The following is a 21,502-nucleotide window of genomic DNA, read 5'->3' as shown; positions in this document are numbered from 1 at the left end:
ATTCCAACATAAGTGTTAGTCTCCTGACACATTAAAACTAACGTAGCATTGTTTTAACCATACTACCTAGGACATGTTTAAAAATAGTGTCAACATCTTTAACTCACATATCTTCATTCAGATCAATCAGTCAGCTTACAATTCATAATCATACTCAAATTAGTTACCCAAAACAAATTTAGAATGACAATTCTTAGCCAGTCACCTTGGTTCCATCATTCAAAGTTAAAACTCTCACCTCGGCACATATTGACACTCACAGAATGTACCTTTATACAGTATTATCCATAATTTTAGCATTACCTTCCTCATAACAAGAATTACAACAGATCATTATCTTAATGCATTCCTAGTCTAAATTACTATAAATGTAGTAGTGTATAATACCTCCTTAATCAACATACTACCTCAACTAACACTCCCTTCCTCTACCGGCACTCAATCTTCTGGCGTCTTCATTATGTTCTTCAGATAGCTTCATAGTTCATCTTGGATTGCCCATGGCAATGCCCCAATTCCAATGTCACACCTGAGCCGCCCCACCTCCACCATCATTCTGTTTTGTCCATTTTGCCAACCAGTAACTATGAAGAACGTTGTATTGGAATAGATCTTTCCTCCTGCTCACTCCACATGGACTCCTGTCACATTCTTGAGAGAAAATGCACAAAAGAGAAGGCAATTGATTGCTTTGATTTGATGCTGGATTCATGTCTCCTGGCAAGAGGTGGTGTCGGACAGGAACGTCTTCAACGCCTTTGTTGCTCCTCTTCAGCCGGGTAGAGGGTTTTTGGTTTTTATTGAGGTTTACACCGTTCTGGACCGAATTATCTCTGCTTATGCATTACGACACCATCCGTAGTAACCTCAGGAAAGGACAGATCACAACAGTTCAGTTGAGTTAATTTCCAATCCAAAACATCCCTTGAAATCTCCCAAATTATATAACCCAATTGTTTTAATGTAACATTCCTATATTTCCTCATAATCTATTTGACATTACTCTGGTGTTTCCCTTTTCCTTGTTCCTATTCCAACACTTCTCTCCTCATCCTGGTTGATCATAAACTTGTTTATAGTTAGAATTCCCTAAATATTACAAAAGTTGTGATTGAATCCTAGCACACAGTTCTGGTAACTGTGAAGATTTTGAACTACTGTTAATTATTTAAAACAGAGATGTGGTGCATATTAGAATATTTTCTTTATTTAATTGTAATGTAATATATTGTACTCATCTATACCAGTCATTGTTTAACGCTTCCTTCCATTCCCTTTCTTCTGCATTTGGTATGGCTCTAACATGTAAAGGTTTAATGCACTTTCCCAAGGAACAATTACTTCATCAACCCTACCCCCTGGAAATGTAGCACTTATAAGTACTACATCAAATTGTTTATCTAAGTCCTGGGCTGTTATTCTTATGTCTATGATCCATCTGTCTTTTTCTTTTTATTATCTTAAGGTCACCGTTACCCCATGTGATTTCCCCATACTCCTTGTGCTGGTTCCTCCCACACCAATAACCATTTAACCCTTGTATTTTAATAGTGATCCCTTTCTGTATTTTAGTTATGGTTCCTGCCTGTGCAGGAATATACATTTTAATCCTGTCTATATCCCTTCTATGTCTTGTTCTTCTGCTCTCTACTATTATCAGTACCCCATTCCCCTTATTCTCAGGGAACTAGTCAAGTGCAGAGAAATCGATGATGAGGATATCTGGTGCGTCTTGGAGGTCTGGAATCTCTCGGCGGTCTCTTAGTCATCAGTTCCCTCACTCTGGGACAATGGTTTAGATGATACCCGATCGCGCTACCCTCTATCCGTACCGCCGTTGGTGTAACCGGGACGATGATGTATGGTCACCTTTAGCTGTTAACCTTCTCCCGTCACTAGGGTCTCCAGATCAGCCAGAGTCCCTCTCAATCTATCGACATCGGTCTGCGATGAGTGTCCTTCTACCAGCCTACCCATAAGGAAGCTCTGAGTTACTGCTGCAAGGACACACAAGCACAGACACACACAAAAGACAACAATGCTACCCAATGGCTGGGGTTGGAACACTTCTATAGTGGGAAACATGGATCTAAGTATCTGTCTCCACCACTTTTACCATCATTGAGGTAGCCAACAACACCTGGTACAGGCCCCTCCACATAGGGTCTTTCCAACTCTTTCTTCTGTAGTCTTTTGCCATCACATAGTCTCCAGGGCACAGAAAATATTCAGATTATCCTATTCAGTTGGGCAGAGTTATCTTCACCCATGAAAAGAAAATTTTAAGAAAATTGTTAGGTTAGGTGAGACACAGTATGCTACTCATGTCCTCTCATCCGTCAAGAGAAGCCTTGAGATTATGAAGCGCACCTCCTTCCAGCTCGTTGTAGTCCCCTCAATTCATAGACCCTACACCCTGCCTCCTATCACAAAAACAAAAAAGATTTAACCTAACCCATAACACATTATTACTACTGCTCATATCCTTAATACAATTAGAATATCTTACCAAAATCCATTAAAAGATATTAAAACCATTAAAAAGCATTAAAACTCCTGTAAGCCCAAAATCAAAAACGTTAACACCTTCCCCCCTTTGGATACATGCATCACATCGTGATTCATGTGTTCAAAAAACAAAACAACAACAACACTGCTTGTTAAACCAAAAATAATAACTTAAAATGACAACCCTTGATGATACCTTAACCCAATTGCATTCGTTATCCAAGGATATCTCCCCTTCAAGACTAACTCTCTGTCACGCCCTGGCTCTGGGACTCTGTTATGTTGAGCCAGGGTGTGTTGTTTCAATGTGTTTTGTGTGCTAGGGGGATTATCTAGTTCATTTGTTTCTATGTTGGCCGGTGTGGTTCTCAATCAGAGGCAACGTGTATCAGCTGTTGCTTGTTGTCTCTGATTGGGAACCATACTTAGGCATCCTGTTTTCCACAGTGTGTAGTGGGATCTTGTTCCGTATGGTTTGTATTGTAACCAAGGACTTCACGTTTTGTATCGTTTGTTGTTTTGTTCGTGTGGTGTTCTCAACAAAATAAAGTATGTTCACTTATCACGCTGCGCATTGGTCCACTTCCTCCGACGATCGTGACACTCTCCCACTTCATCCTTGTCCTGTGTGGGATGATATATAGGATTAATGCCAAATTATATACTTCTTTACAATTCCTTATTATAAATCAACCCCCTAATTCAGCATGCCTCCAAGATTTATAGTGTGGATGATCAGATCACACTATAAAGCCAGGATAGACTGCAGAGGTCATTGAAATCATTCAACTAATTGTTCCATCAAATAGTATACTACTAATTAACAACCGTCAAAACATTTAATAAATGTTGTATCCCAAGTGTACAGTATGTCTTTAGTATAGCTCTTTTCAAAATAACTCACACATACTTACTTATCCCTCAGTAAATAAAAGCCCAAATTACATGTGTTTGCCCCTTTAAGATATTTCACTCCCATCCCGTGAAAAAAACCCAAAACCCAAATAACAATCCTATACAGCTAACATTTCATACTAAGTGGTTTGTCTGTGATTATTTGAACACCTTTTATAGTAAAACAATAAACAAACAAAAATGGCCAGGCCTTATATCTAGTCTCAGAAAATATTACAAAGAAAAGAGAATCACTCCCCCCTTTTTCCTGGAAGAAAGAGTACATATTTAGTTAGTTTCCATTTTGAAACCTCTTAATCAGTCCACACAATCTAAATTCGAAATTCTCACTCTCTTGCCACATCTCCTGATCCCTTCTTTCAGACAACCCTCAAACATCACTTGTGACTGCTCCCTTTTCCAGTGAATTCCACAATCTAGTGCACATAAAAGGAAATGAAATCCTATATGATTTAAACCCCTAGGCTTTTCCTTAGCCGCACTGCTACCACTCATTCACCCCCAACATGCTTCGTGAGTCGGAAATTCAAATATGCCATCTCTTGCCTCGTTGGTTGTACTCTCCCACATGCCCTGTGGCCCCCCTTCTATAAAATCATTTACTAATGTGATGATGGTTTCTCCCATTAGTGTCATCGTCATTCGACGCCCATAACACTTTACTACAATCCATAACACACAAATTCAACCCCTCTGGCGATTGTTTAAATGCAGCATGATACACCATTTGACTATTTGTAACCCTCATTCGCGCTGTCACCCATACATACTGTCAATTTACATTTCACCTTTCAGAATCCATTATCTTTGACCCTCGGAAGGATTCTTTAACCCCACTGAATGTAATACTCCTCCCTCTCACAAATACAGTCAATCAATTCCTCAGTGTAAGGAATCAGTGATATTTGATCCCAAGTATCTATCAAAATGTTATTTGAGACGTGGTCTCCTACATCTCCCTCATCATTTATACTGTAGGGGACTTTAATCAAGTTCTTGTCAGCAGACTGGAAAATCAATGGATTCTCTGTATTTTCCCATTGTGTACTCTTAGCTTTTTCCATAATTGGTCCTAAGTCCCTTGCCTGATATCTCTCTGCCACTAAAAGTGTTATGTGAGGTTCTGTTCCTGGTATATCAAACCAAGTCTTTATGATATCAGATCCTGGAGCATCCTGTGCTTCCACTGCTGCCCCTTCTTTCCCTATCACAAAATACTGCGATCTCATAGAGGCCGGTTTACCCCATGCCTTCTTCAACCATAGTTGTTCGAGCAAATTATTTTGATATAGGTCATATTGTAGTGTACAATGATAGCCTAATTTTGGTGGATTCATTTCTGGAATTTGAGCCCTTATGAACTTCCCCCACTTCGTTAGTACCTCTTGTATTGGTGCTTCTATGTTCCCTATCCAATACGCATTTGCTGTTTTTCCCATAGCCATCATCATCTGTGGACGTACACCTTCCTGATCTATTATTAGTCCCTCTGATGTGCATTTGATTTGGATGCCCATTCTACACAGTGCATCTCTTCCTAATAGATTAACTGGAGTTTGTTCTGATACTAATATAGGTATGCAGGCAACTTTCCTCCTGCTTCTAGTTTTACTGAACCTGTCATAGGTATTAGCTGCGTTTGTTCCCCGAAAATCCTACTGTCTTTGCATATTTGCCCGACATGGGGAGGTGAGAGGCATCATTTGGACTTACCCATGAGTAAGTTGCTCCAGTATCTATCATCATGGGTGGGCCTCTATGATTCACCTGAACCTGCAGCATAGGTTCTTCATCAGCCTGCATAGTTACTGCCACTAGCTGACCCTCCCCTCTAGGATTCCCTGGGCATCCCTAGTATCCCTGATCTGGTCCTCCCCACGGGTTCACTGGGCCGGATTCCCTGGGCATCCCTAGTATCCCTGATCTGGTCCTGCCCACGGGTTCACTGGGCCGGATTCCCTGGGCATCCCTAGTGTCCATGATCTGGTCCTCCCCACGGGTTCACTGGGCCTTGTGGAGCCTTTGTCTGAGACTGCTGCCATTCAGCTGAGCTGGGCCCATTTCCTAGCCAATTACCATGTTGTGGTTGCCTAGGCCACCACGACTTGGTGGGACAACTCCTTATTGTATGTCCTGATTGATTGCACCTCCAGGTCTTCTTGGTCCACCATTCGGGTGTATCTGATGCTGGGGTTGGTACCATTGATTCTTGGGTCCATTTTCATTATTCTTGTTTTGCCACTGTCCAGGGGATTGGTGTGTATACACATTCACTACTGGTAAGGCAGGAGCTCTTTGGCCTTGCTGCTGAGGCAGTGGTTATTGATCTCCCTGGATGACAGGTACCATGCCACCCTCCTCCGTCGGGACCGGAGTGATCACTGGAGCTTGTGTTGTCTTTTTGTCCTTTCTTGTCAGCTCTTCCAGCTGCATCTGTGTCAGTTTTCTTTGAATGTCTCTCCCTTGATCTGTCAGTTTCTGTTCATCCTTCCTGTATTTCTCCAGTGCGTGGATAACATGGTCACAGAACTCTTTGTGTGACTTTGACGTTAGTCCCACCACATCTTCTAGTCTGCTTCTGACAGGCGTTGGCATTGCTTCCATCAGTGATGTCCTGAACAGTGTTGTCATCAGTGGATCCCCCTCTGGATCTCTTTCTGTTTCTTGTCGCCACCTCTTCAGCTGGTTCTCCAGGTACCCTGCCGGGTTTTCTTTATCCCTCAATGGCTCCCCTCTTAGTGCTTTAGGGTCTATTTAGGCTGGATACTCTATTCTCAGAGTGTGCCACAGTCCTATAATTGTCAAAGGCCACTCCGTTCTCCGCCCCGCCGGTATGAGGCCATCCGCCTGCATCAAGTTCTCCATTTTGGCCACTCCCACTACCCTGGCCAGCAATGCCTTCAGGTCTCCCACCACCCTGGCCAGCAATGCCTTCAGGTCTCCCACCACCCTGGCCAGCAATGCCTTCAGGTCTCCCACCGCCCTGGCCAGCAATGCCTTCAGGTCTCCCACCACCCTGGCCAGCAATGCCTTCAGGTCTCCCACCACCCTGGCCAGCAATGCCTTCAAGTCTCCCACCGCTAGCAGCTTCCCCATCGTTTGTTCTTCAAATGTTCTAATCCATTTCCCTGCTCCTTCATGCAGGTTAGCCAGTCTGCTCCTTCATGCAGGTTAGGCAGTCTGCTCCTTCATGCAGGTTAGGCAGTCTGCTCCTTCATGCAGATTAGGCAGTCTGCTCCTTCATGCAGATTAGGCAGTCTGCTCCTTCATGCAGATTAGGCAGTCTGCTCCTTCATGCAGATTAGGCAGTCTGCTCCTTCATGCAGATTAGGCAGTCTGCTCCTTCATGCAGATTAGGCAGTCTGCTCCTTCATGCAGATTAGGCAGTCTGCTCCTTCATGCAGATTAGGCAGTCTGCTCCTTCATGCAGGTTAGGCAGTCTGCTCCTTCATGCAGGTTAGCCAGTCTGCTCCTTCATGCAGGTTAGGCAGTCTGCTCCTTCATGCAGGTTAGCCAGTCTAGTCACCAGACCTTCCATGTCCTGCGTTCCCCAAGGCACATAGTGAACCCGTGTCCCCTTTACCAAAATGGGACATTGAGCTCCATATTTCTCAGGCTTTTTTATTGTCCTTCTGTTTCTTAATTTTGCTTTTTCCAGATGAGCATATAGTGCCTTACCTAATTATGTGACTATAGGTTTGCCTCCCGTGGCTCCTTGCTCTGATAGTCCTCCCTCTGTCTCTCTCTGTTCCTGATTCTGTGACTATAGGTTTGCCTCCCGTGGCTCCTTGCTCTGATAGTCCTCCCTCTATCTCTCTCTGTTCTTGATCAGAGTCAGCATCCGGTCTAAGCTCTTCACCTTCTCCATCAGTCGTATTCTCCACATCTTTTAGCCCTCCATACTTTTGTTCATCTACCCCATAATTTTCTAGCTCTGTTAACATGTCCCTCAGTCCTCCATAACAGTCTATATCTAAATGTGATTTGTCTCCTCTTTGAGGCGTGGAAACCTGTTGTTTCCCCTTTTCTTCCTCTTCTATCTCTACATTCCCTGTTATTGAGACTAGACCTGTAACCTGTGAATATTGTCCCCCCTTCTGTGTATGGTGGTGGTGTAGTTGAACCAGCCTCTCCCTCTCCGTTATCATCCTTCTGTGTATGGTGGTGGTGTAGTTGAACCAGCCTCTCCCTCTCCGTTATCATCCTTCTGTGTATGGTGGTGGTGTAGTTGAACCAGCCTCTCCCTCTCCGTTATCATCCTTCTGTGTATGGTGGTGGTGTAGTTGAACCAGCCTCTCCCTCTCCGTTATCATCCTTCTGTGTATGGTGGTGGTGTAGTTGAACCAGCCTCTCCCTCTCCGTTATCATCCTTCTGTGTATGGTGGTGGTGTAGTTGAACCAGCCTCTCCCTCTCCGTTATCATCCTTCTGGCTTTGGCTATGCTGTCCCTCCAACTCTTTCCTTCCTCCCAGAATATTTTCGAGATTTCTCTCTCTTTCTCTCTCTTCTTCTTTCTCTTCTCCCCTTTCTTTCCTGTTTTATAGTTCTTTATTAGTGTATCCATTTCCTCGCACACGGTTACATCAAATGTTCCCTCCTTTGGCAATTTAGTTACTATCTTTCTGGTCCTTTTTTCCCCATTTGTTAGAGATATTACCAATATCTTCACTATTATCTGGGAACCTTCTCTTCATGATTGCTACTGGTGATCCTGCCATCTCTACTTCTGGTGTGGTCTGATGTCTATATTAGGGTGGAAGGTAAATTATTCCTGTTGTGTTTCTCAGCTAAATGTTTTATATCCCTCAGTTAATGGTATTTTCTCCCTAATATATCTTCATACTCTTCCTCTTTCCCTAAATGAGATTTAATCCCTTGCCTTTCCTCTACTTATCCTTGTATCATTACTGGATCAACGACACTTGTAATAACTATTACTAATAATTGTAATAACTATTTCGCATTAAATTGTGCCTTTTTTCTGATAATCTTATAATTGTGGTTACTTTAGTTTAAAATATAAGTTTGTTTATTCAACAAATCTAGAACCCACTATAGGTTGGTGCTATTCCCTCAGCATAATAGCTAAAGCTCCTTGCATCCCCTGGTCCCCGTAACGAAAATAAATGATCGTTCTAGAATTCACCAACTATTTGCATACACCACTGGTGTTAAGCAACCTATCGAATAAAGTAATAACAATTAGAATTTATCAAAGCACTGTCTTCCAGTCAAGTATTTAGACCTTTACTTGAAATCTTACAGCTCAATTCGTACCAGATGGACCCACGAACCAGAGCCATAAATCACTTCCCTGTTATCAAATTCTAATAATCATTACCACAGCTCCAGTGCAATCCCCAGCCTGTCCTTCCCCAGCCTGTCCTTCCCCAGCCTGTCCTTCCCCAGCCTGTCCTTCCCCGGCCTGTCCTTCCCCGGCCTGTCCTTCCCCAGCCTGTCCTTCCCCAGCCTGTCCTTCCCCAGCCTGTCCTTCCCCAGCCTGTCCTTCCCCAGCCTGTCCTTCCCCAGCCTGTCCTTTCTGCTCTAATTAGTAAAACAACACTGGCTATAATTTACAAGCATACAATGAATTCACACCCATATTCAATTGTATTCCTAGTAGCTTTCAAATTATCAACTCGTTCGGGCGGCGGGTAGCCTAGTGGTCAAGAGCGCTGTTCCAGCAAACAGAAAGGTTGCCGGTTCTAATCCCCGAGCCGACCAGGCAAACATCTGTCGATGTGCCCCCGAGCAAGGCACCCAACCCTAACCACTCCTGTATGTCGCTCTGGATAAGAGCGTCTGACGGTTGAAAACGGGAGTTGTTCCATTTTAAATCAGCAAGCTGCTAAATCGTTCAGTCTTATAACACAAAATGAACACTGACTGATCTATCAATCTAAGCAACCCCATAAACGTAATTGGAAAATCTAATGCAGAATCTATACTTTAACTGAATGACAAGTAAATCCTCCGTTATTCCAATTCTAAATGGTCCGTATTTTTAGTATCTGGCACATACCACATTTATCACGAAATAGCTTTGAAGGACACAGATCTCACACGCTCAACGTATTATACCTTAGCAGCCAACGAGTCAAACCCACATTCATTGATTTGAAAACAGATATAACGACTTAACCAGATGAATTCTATTTTTCCCCTAATATACAAAAATTCCTTGACTATATCACCTCTGCTTCTGAAATGATAGATAATTATTATATTGCTTAAAACCTTTTCACACGCTCTATGCACTGTCTCTCACCCCCCACATACGGCTCCGTATTTATACTGTCACACTTTTATCCACTCTCCATTAACCAATTACCCCCACATAACATACATCATATGTCAATATTATTCATCTCCACCGCATTCGTATTTCTAATGATTCTTTATCGCCACATGTTAATTTCCCCTAATTCAGTCCCAGCGGAACATCACTTTAACAACCTAGACACCCGTACACGTAACCTGTTCCTCCAACTGGATTTGTCCTACCCCTCCGAGAAAACACACACACACACACACTCCTTCTGATTTCCTTTTAAACCAGGACACACACACTCCTTCTGATTTCCTTTTAAACCAGGACACACACACTCCTTCTGATTTCCTTTTAATCCAGGACACACACCTTGTCTACTAGCCTGCTTGTCTTATTTACCTTATCTATAATCACATTGCATGCATGCTTATTTCTCATTCCAACCAAAAACTCTGTACTTATGCTAAATTTGGTCCTTATTTTAGAGAGAACCCTTCTGTGTACCCCACCCTCAGATTCAGCCTGATCGAAACACACAGTTTAAGTAAGAACATAGCACCTTTTAAACAGTGGCCACTGAGTCTGTGTGAGTCGCTCAAACTTCCTCCGACGGTAAAGCACTCAGGGATCTCTATAACCAGCCCCACGTTGGGTGCCAATTATCTTGTGGAAAATAACCACTATACTTTATTACAAATAAGATCTTCCAGAGTGTTTGTGCAATCAAGAATGACTTTATTATAATGTCAACAGAGTCAGGCCAATCTGCAGATTCGCCCCGTCTCTCTCTCTCCCTCCTACCTATATAGTTTCCGTTCTTCCACCCTAGGTTCAAATCCCTCCCTGCTTAGTTTCCCGCTCTTTATCAGTCCACACCCACTTCCTTTGTCCCTGAGGACGGCTGAACTATTACTCTAACCAATTACTGCTCCCCTGTCTTGCACAGTCTCAATATGACAAGGCCCTAAATTCTTGACACAACCCCCCCCCCCATGCTGTAATCAATCAAGAAGATACCAAAAAGGTCTAGCCCAAACTCCATCCAACCCTGGTGCCGCTCCTTTCACAATGTTTGAAGAGAGACAAAAGACAGCCATGGATTGAAGTAAGAGCAAGCACTTTGACCCTAGGGTAGTTTCTTCTCTACTCACCCCCACACAGTGAAATGCCCCAATAACATTCCTAGCCCAGTAACACACAATTCTAACTCAATGTTCGTGATTAACCCAGTTCTATCTTCTAACTAATTAAAGAATATACATCACTACCGACCCGTAGAACTCACTTCCGTCATCATGAAGTGCTTCGAGAGGCTAGTCAAAGACCACATCACCTCCTCCCTCCCCGGACTTCCGAATCATTGCTGCTCCCCTTATGGATATTATACTGCCCCACCCACCCTACCCCAAACAAACATATACATTGGGGAAAAAAAGTATTAAGTCAGCCACCAATTGTGCAAGTTCTCTCACTTAAAAAGATGAGAGAGGCCTGTAATTTTCATCATAGGTACACGTCAACTATGACAGACAAAATGAGTTTTTTTTTTCTCCAGAAAATCACATTGTAGGATTTTTAATGAATTTATTGGCAAATTATGGTGGAAAATATGTATTTGGTCACCTACAAACAAGCAAGATTTCTGGCTCTCACAGACCTGTAACTTCTTTTTTAAGAGGCTCCTCTGTCCTCCACTCGTTACCTGTATTAATGGCACCTGTTTGAACTTGTTATCAGTATAAAAGACACCTGTCCACAACCTCAAACAGTCACACTCCAAACTCCACTATGGCCAAGACCAAAGAGCTGTCAAAGGACACCAGAAACAAAATTGTAGACCTGCACCAGGCTGGGAAGACTGAATCTGCAATAGGTAAGCAGCTTGGTTTGAAGAAATCAACTGTGGGAGCAATTATTAGGAAATGGAAGACATACAAGACCACTGATAATCTCCCTCGATCTGGGGCTCCACGCAAGATCTCACCCCGTGGGGTCAAAATGATCACAAGAACGGTGAGCAAAATTCCCAGAACCACACGGGGGGACCTAGTGAATGACCTGCAGAGAGCTGGGACCAAAGTAACAAAGCCTACCATCAGTAACACACTACGCCGCCAGGGACTCAAATCTGCAGTGCCAGACGTGTCCCCCTGCTTAAGCCAGTACATGTCCAGGCCCGTCTGAAGTTTGCTAGAGTGCATTTGGATGATCCAGAAGAGGATTGGGAGAATGTCATATGGTCAGATGAAACCAAAATATAACTTTTTGGTAAAAACTCAACTCGTCGTGTTTGGAGGACAAAGAATGCTGAGTTGCATCCAAAGAACACCATACCTACTGTGAAGCATGGGGGTGGAAACATCATGCTTTGGGGCTGTTTGTCTGCAAAGGGACCAGGACGACTGATCCGTGTAAAGGAAAGAATGAATGGGGCCATGTATCGTGAGATTTTGAGTGAAAACCTTCCATCAGCAAGGGCATTGAAGATGAAACGTGGCTGGGTCTTTCAGCATGACAATGATCCCAAACACACTGCCCGGGCAACGAAGGAGTGGCTTCATAAGAAGCATTTCAAGGTCCTGGAGTGGCCTAGCCAGTCTCCAGATCTCAACCCCATAGAAAATCTTTGGAGGGAGTTGAAAGTCCGTGTTGCCCAGCGACAACCCCAAAACATCACTGCTCTAGAGGAGATCTGCATGGAGGAATGGGCCAAAATACCAGCAACAGTGTGTGAAAACCTTGTGAAGACTTACAGAAAACGTTTGACCTGTGTCATTGCCAACAAAGGGTATATAACAAAGTATTGAGAAACTTTTGTTATTGACCAAATACTTATTTTCCACCATAATTTGCAAATAAATTCATAAAAAATCCTACAATGTGATTTTCTGGAATTTTTAAAATCATTTTGTCTGTCATAGTTGACGTGTACCTATGATGAAAATTACAGGCCTCTCTCATCTTTTTAAGTGGGAGAACTTGCACAATTGGTGGCTGACTAAATACTTTTTTCCCCCACTGTACAGTTGAAGTCGGAAGTTTACATACACTTAGGTTGGAGTCATTAAAACTCATTTTTCAACCACTACACACATTTCTTGTTAACAAACTATAGTTTTGGCAAGTCGGTTAGGACATCTACTTTGTGCGTGACACAAGTAATTTTTCCAACAATTGTTTACAGACAGATTATTTCACATATAATTCACTGTATCACAATTCCAGTGGGTCAGAAGTTTACATACACTAAGTTAACTGTGCCTTTAAACATCTTTGAAAATTCTAGAAAAGGATGTCATGGCTTTAGAAGCTTCTGATAGGCTAATTGACATCATTTGAGTCAATTGGAGATGTACCTGTGGATGTATTTCAAGGCCTACCTTCAAACTCTTTGCCTCTTTGCTTGACATCATGGGAAAATCTAAAGAAGACCTCAGAAAGAAAAATTGTAGACCTCCACAAGTCTGGTTCATCCATGGGAGCAATTTCCAAATGCCTGAAGGTACCACGTTCATCTGTACAAACAATAGTATGCAAGTATAAACACCATGGGACCACGTAGCCGTCATACGGCTCAGGAAGGAGACGCGTTCTGTCTCCTAGAGATGAACGTGCTTTGGTGCGAAAAGTGCAAATCAATCCCAGAACAACAGCAAAGGACCTTGAGAAGATGCTGGAAGAAACAGGTACAAAAGTATCTATATTCACAGTAAAACGAGTCCTATATCGACATAACCTGAAAGGCTACTCAGCAAGGAAGAAGCCACTGCTCCAAAACCGCCCTAAAAAAGTCAGAATACGGTTTGCAACTGCACATGGGGACAAACATTTTTGGAGAAATGTCCTCTGGTCTGATGAAACAAAAATAGAACTGCTTGGCCATAATGACCATCAATATGTTTGGAGGAAAAAGGGGGTCGCTTGCAAGCCGAAGAACACATTTTTACATTTAAGTCATTTAGCAGATGCTCTTATCCAGAGCAACTTACAGTTAGTGAGCGCATACATTTTCATACAGGCTTCCCGTGGGAAACGAACCCACAACCCTGGCGTTGCAAGCACCATGCTCTACCAACTGAGCTACAGGGGACTCCAAAGCCATCCCAACTGTGAAGCACGGGGGTGGCAGTATCATGCTGTGGGGGTGCTTTGCTGCAGGAGGGACTGGTGCACATCACAAAATAGATGGCATCATGAGGAAGGAAAATGATGTGGATATATTGAAGCAACATCTCAAGACATCAGTCAGGAAGTTAAAGCTTGGTCGCAAATGGGTCTTCCAAATGGATAATGACCCCAAGCATACTTCCAGAGTTGTGGCAAAATGGCTTAAGGACAACAAAGTCAAGGTATTGGAGTGGCCATCACAAAGCCCTGACCTCAATCCTATAGAACATTTGTGGGCAGAACTGAAAAAGCGTGTGCGAGCAAGGAGGCCTACAAACCTGACTCAGTTACACCAGCTCTATCAAGAGGAATGGGCCAAAATTCACCCAACTTATTGTGGGAAGCTTGTGGAAGGCTACCTGAAACGTTTGACCCAAGTTAAACAATTTAAAGGCAATGCTACCAAATACTAATTGAGTGTATATAAACTTCTGACCAACTGGGAATGTGATGAAAGAAATAAAATCTGAAATGTATCATTCTTTCTACTATTATTCTGACATTTCACATTCTTAAAATAAAGTGGTGATCCTAACTGACCTGAGACAGGGATTTTCTACTAGGATTAAATATCAGGAATTGTGAAAAACTGAGTTTAAATGTATTTGGCTAAGGTGTATGTAAACCTCCGACTTCAACTGTATATACAGTGGGGGAAAAAAATATTTAGTCAGCCAATTGTGCAAGTTCTCCCACTTAAAAAGATGAGAGAGGCCTGTAATTTTCATCAAAGGTACACGTCAACTATGACAGACAAATTGAGAAAATAAAATCCAGAAAATCACATTGTAGGATACAATAAGTATTTGGTCAATAACAAAAGTTTCTCAATACTTTGTTATATACCCTTTGTTGGCAATGACACAGGTCAAACATTTTCTTTAAGTCTTCACAAGGTGTGTCTCACTTTGTCTGTCACTAGGAAGCGAGCTAGATCTACTCAGGCTTTTATTAAGCCAGCTTCGGTTAGCTTCACATATTGCCGCTGCTCTAGCACGCTTGTAAATGCCTAGTCGAACGCCGAACTCTTCATTGAGACAATGCTGAAACATCAATCCAGGGGCAAGTCAGTGCTGCTGCCCTATGTACATAGTCATGGAATCACTGGTCACTTTAATAATGTTTACATACTGCTTTACTCATTTCATATGTACAGTGCCTTCGGAAAGTATTCAGACCCCTTGACTTTTTCCACATTTTGTTACGTTACAGCCTTATTCTAAAATTGATTCAATTATATTTTTCCGCAGCAATATGCACACAGTACCCCATAATGACAAAAGTGAAAACAGGTTTGTATAAATTTTTGCAAATGTATTAAAAATAAAAAACAGAAATAAGTATTTATATAAGTATTCAGACCCTTTGCTATAAGACACGAAATTGAGCTCAGGTGCACCCTGTTATCATTGATCATTCTTGAGATCTTTCTACAACTTGACTGGAGTCCACCTGTGGTAAATTCAATTGATTGGACATGATTTGGAAAGGCACACACCTGTCTATATAAGGTCCCACAGTTGACAGTGCATGTCAGAGCAAAAACCAAACCATGAGGTCGAAGGAATTGTCCGTAGAGCTCCGAGACGGGATTGTGTCGAGGCACAGATCTGGGGAAGGGTACCAAAACATTTCTGCAGCATTGAAGGTCCCCAAGAACAAAGTGGCCTCCATCATTCTTAAATGGAAGAAGTTTGGAACCACTAAGACTCTTCCTAGAGCTGGCCGCCCGGCCAAACTGAGCAATCGGGGGAGAAGGGCCTTGGTCAGGGAGGTGACCAAGAACTCAATGGTCACTCTGACAGAACTCTAGAGTTCCTCTGTGGAGATGGGAGAACCTTCCAGAAGGACAACCATCTCTGCAGCACTCCACCAATCAGGCCTTTATGGTAGAGTGACCAGACGGAAGCCACTCCTCAGTAAAAGGCACATGACAGCCCGCTTGGAGTTTGCCAAAAGGCACCTAAAGACTCTCAGACCATGAGAAACAAATTCTCTGGTCTGATGAAACCAAGATTGAACTCTTTGGCCTGAATGCCAACCATTACGTCTGGAGGAAACCTGGCACCATCCCTTTGGTGAAGCATGGTGGTGGCAGCATTATGCTGTGGGGATGTTTTTCAGCGGCAGGGACTGGGAGACTAGTCAGGATTGAGGGAAAGATGAACGGAGCAAAGTACAGAGATCCTTGATCCTTGAAACCTGCTCCAGAGCGCTCAGGACCTCAGACTGGGGTGAAGGGTCACCTTCCAACAGGACAACAACCCTAAGCACACAGCCAAGACAACGCAGGAGTGGCTTCGGGACATGTCTCTGAATGTCCTTGATTGGCCCAGCCAGAGCCCGGTCTTGAACCCAATCTAACATCTCTGGAGAGACCTGAAATTAGCTGTGCAGCGACGCTCACCATCCAACCTGACAGAGCTTGAGAGGATCTGCAGAGAAGAATTGGAGAAACTCCACAAATACTCCACAAATACAGGTGTGCCATACCCAAGAAGACTCAAGGTTGTAATCGCTGCCAAAGGTGCTTCAACAAAGTACAGAGTAAAGGGTTTGAAAACGTATGTAAATGTGATATTTCAGTTTTTAATTGTTTATGAATTTGAAAAAAATTCTTAAAACCTGTTTTTGCATTGTAATTATGGAGTATTGTGTGTAGATTGATGAGGGGAAAAAAACTATTTAATCAATTTTAGAATAAGGCTGTAACGTAACAAAATGTGGAAAAAGTCAAGGGATCTGAATACTTTCCGAATGCACTGTATATACATCAGTACGTGGACACCCCTTCAAATTAGTGGATTCGGTTATTTCATCCAAACCCATTGCTGACAGGTGTATAAAATCGAGCACACCGCCATGCAATCTCCATAGACAAAAATTGGCAGTAGAATGGCCTCACTGAAGAGCTCAGTGACTTTCAATGTGGCACCGTCACAGGAAGTTACCTTTCCAACAAGTCAGTTGGTCTAATGTCTGCCCTGCTACATCTGTCAACTGTAAGGGCTGTTATTGTAAAGTGGAAATGTCTTGGAGCAACAACGGCTCAGCCACAAAGTAATAGGCCAAACAAGCTCACTGAACGGGACCGCTGAGTGCTGAGGCGCATAAAAATTGTCTGTCCTCAGTTGCAACACTCACTGCCGAGTTCCGAACTGCCTCTGGAAGCAACGTCAGCACAATAACTGTTCGTCGGGAGCGTCATGAATTGGGTTTCCATGGCCGAGTAGCCGCACACAAGCCTAAGATCACCAAGCACAATGTCAAGCGTCGGCTGGAGTGGTGTAAAGCTCGCAGCTACTGGACTCTGCAGTGGAAACACATCCTCTGGAGTGATGAATCATGCTTCACCATCTGGCAGTACGACGGACGAATCTGGGTTTGGCAGATGCCAGGAGAACACTACCTGCCCCAATGCATAGTGCTAACTGTAAAGTTTGGTGGAGGAGGAATAAAGGTCTGGGGCTGTTTTTCATAGTTTGGGCTAGGCCCCTTAGTTCCAGTGAAGGGAAATCTTAACGCTACAGCATACAATGACATTCTAGACGATTCTATGCTTCCAACTTTGTGGCAACAGTTTGGGAAAGACAGAGAAATGGTTTGTCGAGATCGGTGTGGAAGAACTTAACTGGCCTGCACAGCAGCAAAGGGGGGACCAACTCCATATTAATGCCCATGATTTTGACCATGTAGTGTATCTACCTAAATTACCTCGTACCCCTGCACATCGACTCAGTACTGGTACCCGTGTATATAGCCATGTTATTACCTGGTACCGCTGCACATCGACTCAGTACTGGTACTCCTTGTATATAGCCAAGTTATCGTTACTCAGTGTGTATTTATTTCTCGTGTTATTATTTTTCTATTATTTCTCATTTTTTTCTCATTTTTTCCCTCTCTGCGTCGTTGGGAAGGGCCCGTTAGTAAGCATTTCACTGTTAGTCTACGCCTGTTGTTAACGAAGCATGTGACAAATAACATTTGATTAGATTTTAGGTATTGGTCAAACATGTCCTGTCATGCTCTGCTCTGGTCAAACATGTCCTGTCATGCTCTGGTTGAACATGTCCTGTCATGTTCTGCTCTGGTCGAACATGTCCTGTCATGCTCTGCTCTGGTCGAACATGTCCTGTCATGTTCTGCTCTGGTCGAACATGTCCTGTCATGTTCTGCTCTGGTCGAACATGTCCTGTCATGCTCTGCTCTGGTCAAACATGTCCTGTCATGTTCTGCTCTGGTCGAACATGTCCTGTCATGTTCTGCTCTGGTCGAACATGTCCTGTCATGCTCTGCTCTGGTCAAACATGTCCTGGCATGTTCTGCTCTGGTCAAACATGTCCTGTCATGTTCTGCTCTGGTCGAACATGTCCTGTCATGCTCTGCTCTGGTCAAACATGTCCTGGCATGTTCTGCTCTGGTCAAACATGTCCTGGCATGTTCTGCTCTGGTCAAACATGTCCTGCTCTGGTCAAATATGTCCTTGCATGTCCTGCTGTCTCTTATTGTGTTATTGGATATGTTGAGAGGTGCATAGTGGCTATAGATATACTGTATGGAACTATATGGATGTATCTATGTTCTGTTCTGACATTGGTCACTATGGTCAGACACGTCCTGCCATCTTCTGTTGGCTTCTCATTGGATATGTTCTGATTGGATATTTGTTTTAATTGGCTGTGTTGTGATTGGCTGTGTTACAGAGACCACCCCCTCCCCGGCCCCTCCCTCAGCAGAGCCCCATAGGGCAGACGTCCCAGTGGGCGGAGCTTCCTCGTCCCTACACCTCCTCTCACCTCTCCTCTGGTCCTCCTGTCTGCTGCAAGGGGCCCTAACGCTGGCCCTCATGTGGTGAGTAGATACCCAGACCCGGCACCGGAACAAATCAGTTTGACAGGTATTGGATTTCCATGGGTGGGTCCAGTTGGACAGGTATTTGATTTCCATGGGTGGGTCCAGTTGGACAGGTATTTGATTTCCATGGGTGGGTCCATAAAAAAAAAGAAAGGGAGGTGCATCTCTTTCTTGAGATGTAAAAATACAATTGATGCAACGGGTGGAGTTGGAATTCAAATTCCCATTGTTATAAAGCATTTCAAGCCCGTAATAAAATGCACAACGTAGGCCTAAATAAATGGTATGTTCCACTTGTTGACGTGGCCTGCTGGTGATCAGTAGGCTTCATCATTAACGTCCTCGTTGACGGTACATTGATCTCTAACTATAGCCCCATGGATTGGCATCATGCATGGCCTACTACATGAAACAGCGAAATACAATAAGATTTCAATGAAATTCTAATGCTTTTATTAACAACACTCCTCTTAGCTGTTCATATCGATATGGCCTTCATAATAGGATAATGCACATCTTTGATCGCATTTGCAGACCAAGACAAGATGAATTCCGACAGTAATTAAGTGGAATGGGAAGCATCCAAAATAGAATTGCCTCTATATAACTACCTAGGTAACGAGTGGAGGACAGAGGAGCCTCTTAAAGAAGAAGTTACAGGTCTGTGAGAGCCAGAAATCTTGCTTGTTTGTAGGTGACCAAATACTTATTTTCCACCATAATTTGCAAATAAATTCATAAAAAATCCTACAATGTGATTTTCTGGATTTTTTTTCTCTAAATTTGTCTGTCATAGTTGACGTGTACCTATGATCAAAATTACAGGCCTCTCTCATCTTTTTAAGTGGGAGAACTTGCACAATTGGTGACTGACTAAATACTTTTTTTCCCCAATGTATATATTATAGTAATATTTAATATAAAGGAATACAACAGAATAATACAACATAAATCATATTTTTCTTTTCCCACACAACTTGAGTGTCACAGAATGTGTGGTGCCGCTGTCAAAACAGTGGTAGGCCTATTTATTACACACCATCACAAAGAAAACTATTATTGATTCGTACTAAGAAACATTATAATACTAATTAAATGTATTTTCAAAACAATAGAATACAGTTGTTTGCGTCTTTTCTGAGTGGAGATTGATCACAACTTGTTGCACCAATCCATTAAATAGTGATAAGATAATGAAGACAGAGAATCCACTGGACAACTGGAAGTATTGGGTGAGAAAACCCCCCATCTTAAAACAGAACGCAATCAAAAAATAAAATAGACTAATAACTTATATTTTTACCAGAAACAATAAGACTGTAGTAGCGTACCGGATTACCATGAAGCAACAATACAGCTAACTGTTAAACTCAGTACAGGCTATAATACAGCTAACTGTTAAACACAGTACAGGCTATAATACAGCTAACTGTTAAATACAGTACAGGCTATAATACAGCTAACTGTTAAACTCAGTACAGGCTATAATACAGCTAACTGTTAAACACAGTACAGGCTATAATACAGCTAACTGTTAAACACAGTACAGGCTATAATACAGCTAACTGTTAAACACAGTACAGGCTATAATACAGCTAACTGTTAAACACAGTACAGGCTATAATACAGCTAACTGTTAAACACAGTACAGGCTATAATACAGCTAACTGTTAAATACAGTACAGGCTATAATACAGCTAACTGTTAAACACAGTACAGGCTATAATACAGCTAACTGTTAAACACAGTACAGGCTATAATACAGCTAACTGTTAAACACAGTACAGGCTATAATACAGCTAACTGTTAAACACAGTACAGGCTATAATACAGCTAACTGTTAAACACAGTACAGGCTATAATAAAGCTAACTGTTAAACACAGTACAGGCTATAATAGAGCTAACTGTTAAACACAGTACAGGCTATAATACAGCTAACTGTTAAACACAGTACAGGCTATAATACAGCTAACTGTTAAACACAGTACAGGCTATAATACAGCTAACTGTTAAACACAGTACAGGTTATAATACAGCTAACTGTTAAACACAGTACAGGCTATAATACAGCTAACTGTTAAATACAGTACAGGCTATAATACAGCTAACTGTTAAACACAGTACAGGCTATAATACAGCTAACTGTTAAACACAGTACAGGCTATAATACAGCTAACTGCTAAACACAGTACAGGCTATAATACAGCTAACTGTTAAATACAGTACAGGCTATAATACAGCTAACTGTTAAACACAGTACAGGCTATAATACAGCTAACTGTTAAACACAGTACAGGCTATAATACAGCTAACTGTTAAATACAGTACAGGCTATAATACAGCTAACTGTTAAATACAGTACAGGCTATAATACAGCTAACTGTTAAACACAGTACAGGCTATAATACAGCTAACTGTTAAACACAGTACAGGCTATAATACAGCTAACTGTTAAACACAGTACAGGCTATAATACAGCTAACTGTTAAATACAGTACAGGCTATAATACAGCTAACTGTTAAACACAGTACAGGCTATAATACAGCTAACTGTTAAACACAGTACAGGCTATAATACAGCTAACTGTTAAATACAGTACAGGCTATAATACAGCTAACTGTTAAACTCAGTACAGGCTATAATACAGCTAACTGTTAAACACAGTACAGGCTATAATACAGCTAACTGTTAAATACAGTACAGGCTATAATACAGCTAACTGTTAAATACAGTACAGGCTATAATACAGCTAACTGTTAAACACAGTACAGGCTATAATACA

At 42.3% G+C, this 21,502-nt stretch overlaps 1 protein-coding gene across 1 annotated transcript in view; it reads left to right on the top strand.

Annotated features, from left to right (window-relative positions):
- LOC311123376 (ciliary neurotrophic factor receptor subunit alpha-like) overlaps positions 1-21,502 on the top strand; it is a 271,912-nt gene that overhangs the window by 233,864 nt on the left and 16,546 nt on the right. Inside the window, exon 7 of the mRNA XM_084197647.1 lies at positions 18,568-18,715. Within this exon, the coding sequence (XP_084053773.1) occupies positions 18,568-18,715 (148 nt within the window). The remainder of the gene's footprint in view (positions 1-18,567; positions 18,716-21,502) is intronic.

This window comes from Coregonus lavaretus (assembly GCF_964263955.1).
Source record: "Coregonus lavaretus genome assembly, contig: HAP1_SCAFFOLD_547, whole genome shotgun sequence".
Taxonomy (NCBI): domain Eukaryota; kingdom Metazoa; phylum Chordata; class Actinopteri; order Salmoniformes; family Salmonidae; genus Coregonus; species Coregonus lavaretus.
This window is presented reverse-complemented; position numbering and strand designations above follow the sequence as displayed.